General features: G+C 41.8%; 1 protein-coding gene and 1 long non-coding RNA gene across 3 annotated transcripts in view; one reads left to right on the top strand and one right to left on the bottom strand.

Moving 5' to 3' along the window:
• The window catches only part of LOC113598725 (uncharacterized), a 60994-nt gene that overhangs the window by 13633 nt on the left and 29565 nt on the right, over positions 1-17796 (bottom strand). The window contains exons 3-6 of the long non-coding RNA XR_003419428.2: positions 13492-13566; positions 13136-13361; positions 6608-6761; positions 6190-6253 (exon numbers count right to left, since the gene is read on the bottom strand). This is a non-coding gene — a long non-coding RNA (uncharacterized LOC113598725). The remainder of the gene's footprint in view (positions 1-6189; positions 6254-6607; positions 6762-13135; positions 13362-13491; positions 13567-17796) is intronic.
• SLC16A10 (solute carrier family 16 member 10) overlaps positions 1-17796 on the top strand; it is a 118053-nt gene that overhangs the window by 95146 nt on the left and 5111 nt on the right. The window contains exons 4-5 of one of the 2 annotated variants that reach the window (XM_015065364.3): positions 6644-6787; positions 14874-15102. In XM_015065364.3, the coding sequence (XP_014920850.2) occupies positions 6644-6787; positions 14874-15102 (373 nt within the window). The remainder of the gene's footprint in view (positions 1-6643; positions 6788-14873; positions 15103-17796) is intronic. The other variant, XM_053222366.1, reaches the window with a different exon arrangement.

Raw genomic sequence — 17796 nt, 5'->3', positions numbered from 1 at the left:
TTCAAGTCCACATCTTTAGCCTGTAGTCCCTCTTGTTTAATTAATTATTCCCCAAAGATATATAGTTTAACTTCTATGTACAAAAGTTTTATCATATTCTTTTTTTTTAAATATTTATTTATTTTTGAGACAGAGAGAGACAGAGCATGAACGGGGGAGGGGCAGAGAGAGAGGGAGACACAGAATCCGAAGCAGGCTCCAGGCTCTGAGCCATCAGCCCAGAGCCTGACGCGGGGCTCGAACTCACGGACCGCGAGATGGTGACCTGAGCTGAAGTCGGACGCTTAACCGACTGAGCCACCCAGGCGCCCCTATCATATTCTTTATGTAATAAATTATATACATGTTACATAAAAGACACTAAGCTAAAACCACCCATCCCCTTAAAACGCTGGAGGCAAGGGTAGTTGAGGCTGAAGACCATCATAGTAATGGCTAATACCACAATTTTATAAACTACTGTGGATCATTATTGGACCTCTTTTGGCCAGTGACCTCCTTGCTTTGCTGGTGTGTGCCACCACTGGGTTTTAAGGGTTTCTGTAAGTAAAGTGATGTAGGGTTCCCTTCTGTTGGGTATTCTATCGTGCAACTATTTGTCAAGGAGAAACTTGAGTTTCTGCTGCACTTACATCAGTTTTATAGGAGCTGTTTTTATTCTGTGGTCACCCATTTAATTTTCTTCATGGTTGACTAAAAGCCAGAGGACTTGGGCTGGGTTCTCCATGGAAAAACACTGTCTGATGTCTCCCTGTGTCTGGCACTGTCACTCCTCTGAAGAGGAAGAGGTAGAGAGGGAAGAAGCCAACCCAGCAAGATGACTTTTTCTCTTTTTTAATGTTTGTTTTTGAGAGAGAGAGAGAGAGAGAGAGAGAGCAGGGAAGGGGCAGAGAGAGAGGGAAAAAGAAAGAATCCCAAGCGGGCTCTGTGCTGTCAGCACAGAGTCCAATGTGAGTCTTGAACCCATGAACCATAAGGTCATGACCTGAGCTGGAACCAAGAGTCGGATGCTTAGGACGCTTAACTGACTGAGCCACCCAGGCGTCCCACAAGATGACTTTGTCAGGCTCCTACCTCAGCCTCTCAAAAGGGAATCCACATCTAGGCTCTAGTGAGGGGAGAGGAACCACTCCCTCTGGCTGGTCAGAAACATGTCATCCATAGATGAATGAACGGTTGAACCGCCGTTTACTTGGAAGTGGGGATGGTTGGGAGGAAGGGGAAACTGTGAACTGTTCTTTTTTTTTTTCTTTCTTTCATGCATGATGTAGAATGAACAGATATTTTTGGATATGAGTTCTTGGATGACAAAACAATAAAAGGGTTTCACACAACCCACAAATGGCTTCTATGGGTAGCAAATGTTGCTTGAATGATAAAAAATATTTTAGGAGCAGGCAGCATTCAAGTTGTCAGCAAGGTTTTGGTAATCCCTGACAGGTGTGCAGCCCTGGAGTAAACCAATGTTTGAGGACCTAAATAAAGGACTAATTCCTACCCTGAATATACATTCAGATAAAGTCAACTTGAAACAACTGCTCTACAAAATGATGTTATTTTTTATGTAGATAGTGGCCTCTGTTGTAAGCTCTGTGTTCGTTTATAAAGTTAGGTTAAATAGGGAAACATCTACCCAACATTTTTTTTTTAATGTTTATTTATTTTTGAGACAGAGAGAGACAGAGCATGAATGGGGGAGGGGCAGAGAGAGAGGGAGACACAGAATCTGAAACAGGCTCCAGGCTCTGAGCTGTCAGCCCAGAGCCCGACGTGGGGCTTGAACTCACGAACCGTGAGATCGTGACCTGAGCCGAAGTCGGACGCTCAACTGACTGAGCCACCCAGGTGCCCCTACCCAACATTTTTATGTCCTTATCCATGTAATGCTTTTTGAGAGATACGAATTTGGCCTAATATTCATGCTTTCTGCTAAATTAAAGTGGCATGGCAGTCTCCAGAGGATGAGACATTGGCAGAGATTCATCAAATAGCCTGCAGCAATCATGGGAGACCAGGCTGAAGTAGAACGCACCAGATCTCCAGGGAACTGCTACCTCAATTAAGGAAGGATCTCTAGGACCCAGAGACTAGCATCCCTAGACTCTGTTCTCCGACCCCCCCACCCCCACCCCCTAGATTCCCATACTTACCGACTGTTTTTAAGCTTGCAGATTTGGGCGAGGGTGAGGAGGTGTATTGGAAGCTGAAGTCCTTGTTTTATAACAACAGCAACACATTTCAATGAAATAACACCCCTTATAGTTGAAGAACTAAGTTTCCACTTAAGCGTAATTTAGACTTAACAAACTCACCCACTTTCAAAAGGCCGAAAACAATTCACCTTATTATCCATTTTAAGGATCTTAAAGTAGAGCAGGGGGAAAACTAAACTAAACCACTAATGAAAATAGCAGTTTGGCAGGCAAGTGTTCTTAGTTTCATCAAAAGAATGGTAAGTTTAGTTTAGTTTTTTTTTTTTTTTTTGGGGGGGTTTTGGGTTTTTTTTGTTTTTAATACTGAACAATATCTTTTAAAAAGTTAGATCCTTTGGGTACTTACTGAAGTAGATTAATACATTAAGTCTGGATTCAAATTCTAAATAAGTTGATGAATACGCATAATTATATTCTACGTGCCTTAAATCAGGTTATTCATTTTCTTCGGAATTGAGCTGCAATCCATCTTTCCACTTTGTCTAATTTCACTTACCAAGAGTGATAAAGGCCTGGAGGAATAAGCCAGTTTGAGGTCACCTTTATCAACAGCTACCTTATCTTTGCAGCCACAAGTGGATTTCTTAGACCAGCACTGTTCAATAGAAATGTAATGTAAGCCATATAATTTATAATGTTCTACTTTCCATAGTTAAAAAAAAATTTTTTATGTCCATTTATTTTTTAGAGAGACAGAGTGTGAGTGGGGAGAGGGGCAGAGAGAGAGGGAGACACAGTATCCGAAGCAGGGCTTCCAGGCTCCGAGCTGTCAGCACAGAGCCTGATGCGGGCCTCAAACCCACCAACCGCGAGGTCATGACCTGAGCCGAAGTCGGACACCCAACCTACTGAGCCACACAGGTGTCCCACTACTTCCCATATTTAAAAGAATTAAAAACCGGGGCATCCGGGCAGTTCATTCGGTTAAGCATTGACTTCAGCTCAGGTCATGATCTCACAGCTCGTGAGCTCAAGCCCTACGTCGGGCTCTGTGCTGACAGCTCAGAGCCTGGAGCCTGCTTCAAATTCTGGGTCTCTGCCTCTCTCTGCCCCTACCCTGCTCATGCTGTTTCTCTCTCTCTCTCTCTCAAAACTAAATAAACATTAAAAAAATTAACAAATGAAACTAGTTTCATGATATATACAATATATTTTATTTAATGTAGCCAAAATATTATTTCAACATGGAATCAATTTTTACATTATTGAGATATTTTGCATGTTTTTCCACTAAGTCTTCTAAATTTTCTGTATTTTGCACTTTGAGCACATCTCAATTTGAACTAGCTACTTTTTAAGTGCTCAGTAGCCTCTGTGTGGCTAGCAGCTACCACATTGAACAGCATAGTGTTAACAGCGTGTGTGTAAGGAGGCAGCTGGAAGTGAGGCCACAGCAGCAAAGCTTTTATCTATTAAAGCAGGAGCGGAAGCTTTATCCTGAAGGCTGTGGGAACCGTCAAAGGATCTCAGAGAAGTGTTTTTCGTTTTGAACTTAATCTGGTGGTCTCAGAGAATTTAAAGATGCAGGAGTGGGGGGCTCAAGCCAGAAGCATGCTAGGAGGCTGTTGTTGTCTAAGTGAGTGATGGGAGCCCGAACTGAAACACAGGGAACACAGACCAAAGGAAGTGTGTCTGAGAGGGGGAGGAGGTAAAATCATCAGAATTTGGCGGTGACTCCTGGATCTGCAATCTAGGATGCTTTTCAGGTTTCTCCCTTGGAGAGTTGGGCCAAAAGTAGTAGTGGAGGGAAGGCAGGTTGTGAGGGGGAGAGGAGTTCAGCATGAGTCATGTTCACTTTGAGGTGTCTTTGGAACAGACGGGTAGATAGGCCTAGGGTGACGTGCAAGAGTTTATACAACAGAATGTGTAGCCTTAGAAGCTAGAAAGGCTGGGTAGGAACAATCAATACTTAAGGTGCCAATGAAAACTTTAGGCAATAACAGGAATGGGATATAAGGCGGAGGTCATCAAGGACAGCTTTATAGAAAAGGTGGGATTTGAGCAGAGTCTTAAAGAATGGGTAGGATTCAGAAAGTCAAAGAAGAGATAGCAGAAATGTAGAGAGGTAAGAAAGTATGAGATGTGTTTAAGCAACACTATTTGAATAAACCTGTCCTGCTGGGCCAGATGGGATTAGGGCTGAGATCAAAGCCAGCCTAATGCAGTTTGCAGACTGGCATGGGGTTGGATCCTGCTGTGTTGTAAATTTAAGGTAGGTGCCAACATTTCCACAAAAAATTTTTGACTTCCCTTTAAAATAAAAGGGGGCTTGGAGTATGTGTTCCCTCTCTCCAGGAAGTCTCTTTCACTCCTTTTTGCTACTTGCCTGAGTCCTGTAGATATTTGAGTTTTCTGCTTTTGAGTCAAGGATCAATAGGTAATAAAGGCACAAAGATGACTGGTGACAGGTTATGAAGGGCTTTTAATACCAAACCGAATATAAATGTCAGTGGTGGGTAACTAATGGATGAGGGATTGATCAGATTAAAGTCCTATTTAGAAGAATTATTCCGGAGCAGTGTGGAAATAGAGAAGTTAGGGAGGACAGTTACCAGTTTGGGAAGGGAAAAGACAGAGTGATGGTGTTGGCATATCCAAGTGGGCCTAAAAATGTGAAATGGAAGTCTCTTAAGAAGACGTCATCCCTACAGGCTACTAGGAACACTTGGGAATCAATGGGCCATTGAGTTTGCTGGGTAATTTGCTTTGCAGGCTTCTAGAATTCAGGCCAAAGTTTGGTATAGGGAACGGCAAGTCTGATTGTTTGAAACAACTGTTGGGGTTAGTTAAAACATCTCTGCGATTGCAGAGAAAACAGTGGGAGTAGAGACATGCTTTTTTTCCTTGTGAGCACAGATAAATGATCATTGAGAAAAGGGATAAGATAAGATCCCTAAGATAGGGATGAAACTTGGGGGCTGTGGGAGCAAAGCTTATGTTAGTGGGTGCTGAGTTGCTGTGTATTTTTCTTTCACCCAGTATAACAACTGCCTGGCCACACTTCCTTTTAAAACATAGTCAGGTTGTTGTTTTACAGTCATTAAGTACACTGCAAATAGAGGGAAAAGGTCCTTGAAAAAAGATAGGCTAAAATTGGGTGCCTGGTGCCTGGGTCGCTCAGTCATTTAACCAACTGATTCTTTTTTTTTTTTTTTAATGTTTATTTATTTTTGAGAGAGACAGAGACAGAAAGAGGGAGACACAGAATCCAAAGCAGGCTCCAGGCTCTGAGCTGACAGCACAGAGCCTGATGCGGGGCTTGCACTCACGAACCGTGAGATCATGACCTGAGCTGAAGTCGGACACTTAACTGAGCCACCCAGGTCAGGTGCCCCAACCAGCTGATTCTTGATTTCAGCCCAGGTCATGATCACATGGTCGGTTGGTTGGTCATGACATCAAGCCCTGCGTGGAGTTCTGCATTGAGCGTGGAGCCTGCCTGGAATTGTCTCTCTCCCTCCCTCACTGCCCCTCCCCTGCTCGCACATACACTCTCTCAAAATAAATAAACTTTAAAAGAAGGCTAAAATTAAAATTTTCAGTTATAAATAAGGTCTGAGGATCTAATTATATTGTTGATTATAGTTGGCAACAGGGTATTGTATAACTGAAATTTGCAAGAGAATAGAAAAGGGTTCTCACCCCCTCCCCCAAAAAAGGTAAATATGTTATGTTAGGTGATAGATGTATTAACTAATTTGATGGGGGGGGGATCTTTTTACAATGGATATGTGTATCAGTGATAGGTTGTATATTTTAAATACTGAGTTACTATTGCTATCTCCATTTTACAGACAAGGCAACTGAGGACCTAGAGGTTAAGAAATTACTCAAGGTCACAAGGCTGATAAGGGATGGAACCAAGACTTGAACCCATGCAGTCTAAGAGGCTTTTCTCTTAACCGCTGTGTTAAACTGTGTATCTGTCTGTTCTGATGTCACACAGATAGGCAAATTCACAGGTAGGGAACCTTACTTCTGCTTTATCCTGGAAGCTCCACTCCAGCTGTTTCAGGAGTGTCAGTTTGGTTCAGGTCCTCCTACAAGAGATAAAACTGTCTTAAATAGCCTGTAAGGAGAACAGATAATTGGGTCCTGGGGTGACCTTGAGAGGAGAAGGCTATATGGTGTGTTCAAAGTATGTTCTCTTCCTTTAGCTAATGGCTCAAGGTTAACTTATAAAATGTACATTCGTCATTTTTTTGAAATAGGACCTCTCCTAACAATTCTTCTTTTGCGCAAGCTAAATCATGTTAGCTTTGTCTTCGTGTGTTCTGATGAACAATTATCACAGAAGAAAATGTATAAATATTTGGAATTGGAAGGGGGTGAGAATCCATAACATTGTGGAGACACAAAGGCATTTTGTGTCAAAACTTGTCAGTTTTTCCTACCGTATTTAGTGTTGCTTCTTTCTTGATGGTCCACAGATGAAATATGTGAATGAAAGATTTCAAGATGGAAAAAATAAAGAGGTGGTTCTCATGTGCATTGGCATCACTTCAGGAGTCGGACGGCTGCTCTTTGGCCGGATCGCAGATTATATGCCTGGTGTGAAGAAGGTTTATCTTCAGGTACTTTCTTAAGCTGCTTTTCCCCCAGCAGAATTATCTTTGTCACCTCATGTCTCATTATATGTATGTATGTGTTTGCTTAAATTCTTCCGTAAAAATTACAAATGTTTTCTAGAACCTAACTTCTACCAGCAGTTTTTCAAGGCCAAACTCAGTTATGAATTTTGGGTTTTCAACATGAGAAATTGGCGATCACACAACAATCTTACTTGTTTTGTCACGGCACTCCACCAAATCAAGATGGTTTTTGCCCACTGCTTTTTCTAAGAAGAATGTTTTATTTCTGGCACAGTTCTCTTAGTCATGTGCCTTTTGCACCACCTTGTGAAATTCAGGGGCCTGTTTCTTTTGAACTTTTTTACTGCAGATTGCCTCCTGGGTGTTGAGGGCTGTGCACTACGCAAATGCTAATTCCAAGCTCACATGGACACTCACTTGACAAGCACTTAAATGACTCCTCCGTGCCAGACACTGTGCTAAATGCTGCGGATGAAGCATGAAACATGGTCTGTGCCCTCAGTTAGTCGCTAATGGTCTCATGGGGAGACAGTGTTGCAGCAAAGTGGAATAATGGCTATGCTAGACAGGTGCTAGAAACATAGGCACCAACTATCTGAATCACTAGTGAGGCTCTGAGCAGGCTTCCTGGGCTGGTGTGGTATTAAGAGGTGAGTGGCAGTCAGAAAGAGAAGGAAGATAGAGAAGTGTGTTCCAAGCAGAGGAAACCACATGGGCAAAGAGGTGGAGGTATGACATAGTATATTATGTCTGCGAAACTGAGTGTTTGAATGGAATAAAGGGAGAGCGATAAACTGACTGGCTTGGGGTGGGGGGGGGGAGGGGGATGGGGAGAGGCAGGAGCCGGGTTAGGAGAAGGATGACACTATCCTGAAATCTACCAGGAGCCACTAGAGGGTTTTAACCGAGGGAGTGACATGACAGGAGTTGTATTTTATTAAGCTTAATGCAGTGGCTGTGAAGGGTGGATGACGTGGGAGGGCAGGAGCTCAGGCAGTCACAAAAGGCTACATGTTGTGCAGCTCTGTTTTGGTGGAGTGGCCAGAATAGGCAGTGCCACAGAGACAGAGTGGATTCCTGGTGGCCCGGGGCTGGCAGGGACGGGCTGTGGGGAGTAACTGCTACAGGCTATGGGGGTTCTTCCTGGGGTGATATATTCCAAGGTTAGGCAGTAGTGATAGTTGTACAACTTTGTAAATTCAGTAAAACGTACTGAATTATTTACTTTAAATGGGTGAATTTTATGGTATGTGAATTTATCTCTCTCAAGCTGTTATTAAAAACAACAACAACAACAACAACAACAGAGTGGAAGCAGGGGTACTAGCTGGAGACCACTGAAGCAGTCTAGGCAGGAGGAACCAAGGCAGAAACACAGAATCAAACAGCAGTAAAATAGGGATATGGGAGTAAGAGTTTGATGGAGCCACCAAAGCTGGGTCTGAGATTTGTGGCTCCGGTAACAGAATGGATGGTTGTGCTATTGCATTTAAGATGAGTCATTTCAGTAAATCAGAGTAAGATGTGGAGTTCACTTTTGCCATGTTAAATTTTTGGTGCTCATGGGAGAGCCATGTTGCGTCTGGAGCTCCTGAGAGAGCCCGAGGGACCTGTGGGACTTTGGCATTTGTGGGCTGTCTGGGTAAGCGGAGGACGAGGGATGTGCATGAAGACTGAAGGGAGTGGCCAGCTTAGTGGGAAAGAAGCAGGGCACAGAGTGTTTCAGGGACAGCAGTGGTCAGCAGTGTCGGTAGCTAGTGACAGGGCAAGCACATTAAAGGCTAAAAGGTTTTCATTGCATTTAGCAACAGAGTTTCAGTGGCATGGCAGGTGCTAAAGACTGATCATGATTAGCTGAAAAAATGGAAACGTAGACTACTTTGCCCAACAGCTTGGCTGTGGGAGGAGAGTGAAGGGGAGCCCGGGGAAGGGGGCAATTTGGGATTGGGGAATTGAGCGTGCCAGCTCACTGTATAGATGGGAGGCAGTATTTGAGCTGGGCTTTGAAGTAGACCTGGGATTTAGGTGCAGGAAAATGATTGGAAAAGGCATTCATTACAGATAAAGAAGCTTCCATTAGATGATTTGAAATAACCCAGCCGCCATTTATTGAGTACTTCCATGTGCCAGACAATGAACTAAGTGCCCCACATGCAATCTCCCTTGTTCCTTGCACCAGCCCTAAGAGGAAAGTATCGTTGTTATTTCTACTCAGAGGTACGAACCCTAAGGAACAGAGGCTGACTCACTGTGGGTGTCTGTGTGGAGGTCCCAGCAGCCAGCTGCAGAAAGGAGTCTGGTCACATAGCAGAAGGGAGAGTAGACAGCTGGTAGAGTGCTACTTTTACAAGTATTTACTGTATTATGATCGTTCCCCCCTTTTTTAGGACCTAACTGTGGGTATTCTTGTGGAACATTTGGTTTTGTTCTCAAGTGTCAAGAGAACCCTCTAATGGACATTCGATGCATTACAGACTTAAAAATACTTATTTTGAGAAAGAGAGCACACAAGCAGGGAGGGGAGGGGCAAAGAGAGAGAGGGAGAGAGAAAGAATCCTAAGTAGGCTCTACGCTGTCAGTGCAGAGCCTGACACGGGGCTTGAACTCACACACTGTGAAATCATGACCTGAGCCGAAATCAAGAGTCAGACACTTAACTGACTGAGCCACCCAGGCGCCCCTGTATTACAGACTTTCAGCTTCCTTTCATTCATGCAAAGGATTGTGTCTACTGTGCTCCAGCCTAGACCTTGGTGGGGCGATACAAACAAGACACACGTGGTCCCTGAGTTCCTGGAGCAATACTGGAGGCAGGAAAAATGAAGAACTCAGGAAGACAGGGAGAGTGACAAGGGAAGAGGTTGGAAAGCTAGGAGGGGCCAGATTATACAGGGCCTTGAAAGTCAAATTGAAGAGATTTTGCTTTAAGTGTTGTGGGTCTTTGTTGGAGAATGAGGTGGTCTGATTTCACATTTTAAGTCACTGTGGTTGTTCTGTCTCTGGAGGATAGATTACTGGGGTGGAAGCAGTAATCCATTCTCCACAGCAGCATATGCTGAGTCACCAGTGACGTGACTGCATTTCAGAGAGCCTGTGCAGGAGAAAAAAGGCCTTCAGTGTGTCCTGTGTGTCCTGTGGCTGCTGGGAGTGCGCTCCCCCTGTGAACACAGTGGCACAGGAGCCAACACAGGCCTTGCCTGTGTGGCTACTGGACTCACTCCTTTGTATCACTCCCCTCCTCCGTCTCTCTTTTTTCCTGGCTTCCCTGCCCACCTGCCAACCATTCGGTGTGGCTTTTGATTCTTGGCTGTTCTCTGCTGTTGCCAGCTCCAGCTCTGCCTGTTTGCTTCCTCCTCTTTCTCTTTCCCTCAATGGCTGGCTGCCTTTTGGCCTAGCCTTTAAAAGTTGGAATGCTCCCACTCCTTACCTTGCTGTCGTTGGTGGTGCAGACATGCCCACTGCCTGCTTTTGTCTGTTATAGCCCAACTCCTCCCTGTCTCCTAGCAGCTGGGCACAGATCACACCTCACAGCCTCCCACACGGTCTAATTTCTGGTCACAGGCATCTTGGGTTTGGGAGGCTGCACAGCAGAAAAGCACACAGGCTCTGGAGACATGAGTTCAGCCCAGTCCTTGCACCAGCCGTGTTCAGAACTGGCAGAGGCTGTGGTAAGGATTCATGGTGACAGCTTATGTAAAGTGCCAGCCCAGAGTGGAGGATTAATGCATCCTTCCTTTTATTGTGTGGTTGGTGAGGGGCAGACAGGGGGAGAATCCCAAGCAGGCTCCAAGCTGCCAGCACAGAGCCCAACGCAGGGCTCGAACTCACGAAACCGTGAGATCATGACCTGAGCCAAAATCAAGAGTCAGATGCTTAACCAACTAAGCAACCCAGGCGTCCCCTTTTTATTTCATCAAATACTGAAGCAAAACCTGATTTGGAACAGATCTTAAGAAAGGAGACTTGGTTATCCTGAACTAGAGATCTTTGCTTATAGATCACTTAGCTTATAGATCACTCACATTTTGCTTAAGAGTTCTGAATTTAAACTCTGTCAAGGTCCTGGTTTCCAAGTATTTTCAGCTAATATTTTGTTTTTTAAGTTTATCATTTCTTTTGAGAGAGAGAGGGACAGAGAGAGAGCACAAGGCAGGGGGGAGGAACAGAGAGAGAGGGAGAGAGAGAGAATCCGCACTGTCAGCACAGAGCCCAATGTGGGGCTCAGACTGATGAACTGTGAGATCATGACCTGAGCCGAAATCAAGAGTCAGACACTTAACTGAGCCACCCAGGCGCCCCCAGCCTAACAGTTTTAAATGCTGAAGAGATGACTGAATTGCATTATATGGAATTATAATGGTGAAAGGCTTTCTGCTCTGGGTTCCTAGCCAGAGGCCCTGAAAGTCTGGAAACTTTATATTGAATAAATTTGTAGGAGCAACACTTGAACCTAACTCTGACCAGCTTTATGTCTGCCTCTGAAAATGCCTCCTGCTTATTCAGGTGCAGCTCATTTTTCCTCTTGAGCTATACTTAGATTCCTGAGCAGAACTTAAACTGACATTTCTCCAAGAATGTTCTCTTTGTGATAGAAATAGGGAAGGGTAATATAAAAAAAAAACAATTTTTTTTTGTTCTTAAAGTATGTAAACTAACTCAAGCAAGGGGTTATTCTTCTAAAGCCTATAATATTGTGACAGAAGATATTTCCTTGGATGGTTTTAAGAAAACAAAAGCAAGAAATACATCTCAACTGTCAATGCCTTATTAAATTAAATGTCATTGCCAGAGATTAGAGGAGAATTAGGAGCCTCTGAATACCTTATTTAAATCTAACCAGAGTTGCTGTGTTTGAGGAGAGGAAAACAGACTGTAGTAATACTAAATTTATTCATCTTTCAAAATGGGGCATCTACAAATCAATATTTGATGTATGGATCAATGTATTTTTTAATAGGTTTAATTTATTTAGCAATCTCTACACCTAACATGGGGCTCAAACTCACGACCCTGAGATCAAGAGTTGCACGCTCTTCTGACTGGTCCAGGCAGGTACCCCTGGATCAGTACTTATTTGGGGGAAGTGATGAAGTATGGAACCTCTCATATGAACAGTTTGCAAGCTATTTTCTGAGAAATGCTAAAGAATAAATGTGTAAATTCCCGTGAACTCCATTCTTAAAGAAAAACCAAGAAATTTTACTTTTAAATAAAATTTTCTATTTAAGTTATTAAAATTTAACAGTTTCAAATAATAACTAACAATTACTGCCAAGTAATTAAAAAAGAAGGTAATATAGTTTGGATTGAGGAGAACTTGTAGTCAGGTAAAGTATTAAGAAATGATATGGTTCAAATATATAGTAATAAATTCGAAACTCTTAAGTGAATGATTTTTTACAAAACTAACCAAAGAACAAAAATTGCAAGGGGCCAACGATGTATAGAAAAATCAGGATAACCACCAAAAGTAAAGCACCTGGGTCTCATGTTACATAAGTTTGTCCAAGAAAAACATTCATTTATTGAGCACAGTTGACTTTGTGCCAAGTAGTATGCTAGGATTTCACTAATTCACTCTGGTTCTCTTATCTTGGAAGAGATTTGTACTAAACAAAATAGTAAAAGAATAGGAAACATTCAAAGAAAAGAATATTCTTGAAAGCTAACACATAGCATAGTTACAGTGGCATGGTTGTGAATGTTTGGTCTGTGGTAATGTGGCCCCACAGTGTCCTGAAGTTTTATTGTAGATCCTCTGGAGTTTGTGATAATAGAGATAAGTTTCTAAGATTCAAATGACTTTCCATGTTTATCTCCTTTTATGTTTTGCAGGTAGAGTTAAAAAATGTGTATACAATTAAGACTATTTAAAGTATGGTTATTTTATCAATAACTCCTGAAATCTTTACCTACTTATGAATTTCAACCCACTTTCTACATTTTGATTTATTTTTAGATATGTTTGTATAGATGGGAAGCATCAGGAAGCCTTTTTACTGGCTCAAGGTCACAGAATGCTGGAACCTGGTCTTGTTCCTCTGGGCCTTTAGTTCTTTCCAACCTATCAGGCTGCAAGCCCAATAATATCCATGCAAGAAATTCTGTATGTGGTTTCATTGAAGTTGGGGTAGAGACGAGGATGTTTAAGTAGAAAATAAAAAATCAGGAGAATGGGAGATTGTGTTCTTTGGAAAATGTGAGTGCCAGGCTTATTTTTCAACAACCAACTCGGAGTCTTATACTAATCATTATACCATAAAGCCATGTTTTAACCATGAAGAAAAATTTTCAGTTGCATGGTGTGATGGTGTCGAAAAGAGATCTAACCTGGAGTTTGAAACTTTTTTCAAGAGCATGTTTCTTATTGTGGGGTCAGTGGACCACTTGTATTAAAGTCATCTGGAGAGCTTGGCCAGACTGCTATTCCTGTATCCCTTCACTCAGTCTGCAGCTTCAGGAACTCCTCAGGTAATCCTGATGTGTACTAGGTTGTGAGGGGCTGCCCTGAGGTGAGCTACCGAGCTTGGTACGCTGTAGGTGTGCCTAGTGGGTCCTAGGAAAAACAGAATAGGCAAAGATGGTGATCCAGATGGCTGCTTCATGGTCTTTCCCTTCCCCCCCACCCCCCTGTCATTGAAGGGTATCCTCTAGGGACAGTAGTTCCTTCTGCTCTCTACTACTACCTGTGTAGACCAAGGGTTCCAGGATGGGCACGTTTGGGCGCATTACTACCCCTCTTCCAGAATCACTATCTGCATCTGTAAAATGGGCACAATATTAGTATCCACTTCATAAAGTTGTTAGGAGATTATTAAAGTGCCTAGAACAGTGCCTGGCATTTAATAAACAATAAGTGATAGCTGCTATTATATGCATATTTTTCAAAAGCTTGATGCATTTTGAAACATTTCTTCTGCTGCCTAGTGAATTGTCGAGTTTTAATTCGTTCTTTGCCTAAAGAAAGTTATTGAATTGTTTGCTTCTTTTTTTGTATTCACCATACTTGGGAGTATACAACTATGGCAACATCTAGAACACTTGATGTGCACTTGTTTCACGTGTTCATCTCCCCACAGCCCAAGGGTAGGGACCAGGTATTATTCACATAGCACACAGCACAGAGCTACCAAATGGCAGGCAAAATTAAGTGTTCGGTTCTATTAACTACTCTAACGTTAAAATGAAAGTATTCCATGGCTCAGAGTATTTCCAAACCTTAACTCTGGAGGCTTAAATAGGATATACCTATGCTGTATCACCAGAAAACAGTGTTTGAAAGTATCATTTGTTAATCTTACTGATTTACACTATCAAGTAAAATAGGATTAGAAAATTTAGTTCTTCAATGTTATAGCAGAATAATTTGTTTTTCATTGCATGTTATACATATTTCCTATGACCGTCAGAATTTAATTAGAATTTGAATAATCAAAATTCAGTACATATTTGTATAATACCTATCAAATCATAGTTACTTATTTTAATCTCTCACTTGGTCTGAATATCTGGATTATGTCTGGAATATTGGCAGGCAATGTATTCTAAATTATTTAAATATCTAAACCTTACATCATTGCATTCCCCGAATTGGAAGCTTTGTGATCTGATCTGATCTTGCTGGCATATTTTCCTTTTGCAAAGGACTAACACCAGTAGAGTATATATAATTTCAAAATCAGATGTTTGATGAATGCATTTGAGCCAATACTCAAAGAACAGATATTTATTGAGCGCTGACCAGGTGCAAGATTCTTAAACCTTAGAATATCTAGTCCAAAGAGGACTTGTACAGATTCTGACCTCAAAGAACTTACAGGCTGGAGGGGAACGTAAATATGTAAAAATACTTACTTTATTCTTAATGGAAATTTTAAGAAAGTGCTAGGGGAACTTAGGGGAGATGATTATGGGGATTGATTACATAAAATCAAGGTGAATTGGGCCAGGGAGGCAACTCTTCCAGGGAGGAGTCAGTTAATATTCCTAGGCATGCATGTTGCTCAGTAATTGCAACATATACTTTTCCTGAGAGCAGAGTTGACATTGTGGTGGTGTCTTATTCTAGGTACTCTCCTTTTTCTTCATTGGTCTGATGTCCATGATGATTCCCCTGTGTGGTGTCTTTGGGGCCCTCATTGCTGTCTGTCTCATCATGGGTCTCTTCGATGGATGCTTCATTTCCATTATGGCTCCCATTGCCTTTGAGTTAGTTGGTGCCCAGGATGTTTCTCAAGCAATTGGATTTCTACTTGGATTCATGTCTATACCCATGACTGTGGGCCCACCTATTGCAGGTAAATGTAATGGTTCTCCAGTAATTATCTGTAAAATATATTATGATCTATTGGTTGGTGGTCTTTTGCTTTTGTATGTGCCTTATTGATAACATTTTTATAAGACCAGCTGTAGATGGCATGTTGAAAAAGTTTGCTGAGGAGTCTCTCGTATCCTTATTGATAATCTGACACAGTAAAGTGTGTAATTGCAATCTTCTGGGCTTTAAGCTTTTACAATTCCTGTATTTCACTTAGTATGTGTTTTGGAGAAATGGGAACATAGTTTCTTTAAAAAAAGAGGTGAAGATTCTAAAAGATTTCTAAATATGTATGCTTTGGGCAAGAGATCGTATCCCCCCTAGAAATAATTAATGAAAAATACCATTTAGTGGAAAGAACTCAAATGTCCATCAGTGGATGAATGGACAAACAAAATGTGGTGCAGCCATAAGGGGATATTATTCGGCCATAAAAAGGAATGAAGTATTGTACCAATACATGCTACCAGGTGATGAACCTTGAGAACATTATGCTAAGTGAAAGAAGCACAAATACAAAAGGTCACATACTGTATGATTTTATTGATATGAAATATCCAGAGTAGGTAAATCCACAGAGGCAGAGAGCAGATTGGTGGTTTCCAGGGGCTGGAGGGAAGGGGGAGTAGGGAATAACTGCTTAACGGGTATGGCATTTCCTTCTGGTGTGATAAAAATATCTGGGGACTAGATAGAGGTGGCGGTTACACAACACTGTGAATGTGGTAAGTGCCACAGAAATGGTTAATTTATGTTATGATGCATTTCACCTTTAGAAATCTTCTCAATAGCATAAAATTGTCTCATGTTCAATATCACTGGGGTGCCAGTAAATTATTAGATTAGAATCTGATAAAATTAGGATAAAATTCAAATGTATTTATTATCGTTGGTGTTTGGCATGTAAGGGGCTCAGAGAAAGTTCATTCTCGTGTCCAGAATCGCACATATCTAGCAACTTTTCCCGCTGGGAACCTAGTCACGAATCAAGCACACAGAGTCACTAAAGGTCACAGTCTCCCTGTAGGAGCAGAACCCTCCAGCCCTTCTTCCCCTGCCTGCAGGTAATAGACTATTCACACTATTTTTACACCTTACAAACGTAGATTTCTAGGGTTTCCAAGTCAAAAGCAGATAATAAGTAGCACTTTGGTAGGAATGGTGTTTGCAACTAGAAATGACTGATAACAGACCAAGAATAAGGAGATAACTGGAAACTTCCTAGGTTGGCAGAACAGCACCCAGCAACTGGCAGCAGAAAGCTCTTGACTCCTCAGGAGCTTCTGACGGATCATAGTATTACAGTCCAAACATGATGACTGGTGTTCATAAGGAAGGAAAGGGTCAGTATATACAGAATATTCTGACTCAGAAGATAAGAAAATTGTAGATTTAGATATATTGTATATTTTATGTTTCTATCTAGAATAAATGCACACTTCATGTGTCGGTACTTGACAGATTCTCAGCTGTTTATTTAGAAAAGTCAGATACTCCATACGGTTTGTTCCCTGGACATTTCTGATAACTTAGGTCTTATGGTAAAAGTTACAAACGTTTAAAAACACTAAGATAGGGGCACCTGGGTGACTCATTTGCTTAAGTGTCCGACTTTTGGTTTTGGCTTGGGTCATGGTCTCGCGGTTTGTGGGTTCAAGCCCCACTGGGTTCTGCACTGACACTGAGGAGCCTGTATGGGATTCTCTCTCTCTGCCCCTCCCCTGCGCGCGCGTGCACGCTCTCTCTCGAAAATAAATAAATAAACGTTAAAAAAAACCCCACTAGGATGACTTTTAAAATCTGGATTTTGTGGGGTGTCTGGCTGGCTCAGTTGGTAGAGTATGTGACTCTTGATCTTGGGGTTATAAGTTCAAGCCCCATGTTGGGTGTAAAGGTTACTTAAAAAATAAAATCTTTAAAAAAATTTTTTTTTAATGTTTTTATTTATTTTTGACAGAGAGAGACAGAGCACATGTGGGAGAGGAGTAGAGAGAGAGGGAGGCAGAATCTGAAGCAGGCTCCAGGCTCTAAGCTGTCAGCACAGAGCCCGACGGGGGGCTGGAACTAATGAACTACGAGATTGTGACCTGAGCTGAAGTCAGACATTTTACCAACTAAGCCACCCAGGCACCCCAAGAATAAAATCTTTTTAAAAAAACCTGGATTTTGTTAGAGAAATTAGAAATAAGGAGTATTCAAAATAACCGTTTTTAGAAGCAGAGCCCAAGGATCTATTAAAGTGCAAACATATATTCTTATGTTTTACTCCCATGTGCTGATAAATGTATGTAACAGTCTAACTTTTTCATCCTCTTAGATCTATAATTTTTGTTACGATTTCGGATCATAATTTTAAATATAGTTTCATGTTATTTCATAAACAAATAGGCCTAAGAAAGATGTGAAATGTAGACGTTGTAAGGACCATTACACCAAAGGTCAGAATACCCCAAATGGCCTTTGAATGGTTTTGAGAAAGCCAAAGCTTGGTTGCAAATATTTTTTTCCATGTAATAACTTGGTATGAAAACCCATAGGCTTGTAGTCTGTGACGAGATTAAAGATCTAAGATCTTTTCCTTCCTCCTATCAGGAAAGGTTTTTACCTCAGACCCATTTCCTAGGCAATGTCTGATATTTGAGATGGTTGAACTAGTCCTGCTGAGATGAAGTTG

This window comes from Acinonyx jubatus, chromosome B2 (assembly GCF_027475565.1).
Source record: "Acinonyx jubatus isolate Ajub_Pintada_27869175 chromosome B2, VMU_Ajub_asm_v1.0, whole genome shotgun sequence".
In the NCBI taxonomy this organism is placed as follows: Eukaryota; Metazoa; Chordata; class Mammalia; order Carnivora; family Felidae; genus Acinonyx; species Acinonyx jubatus.
This window is presented reverse-complemented; position numbering and strand designations above follow the sequence as displayed.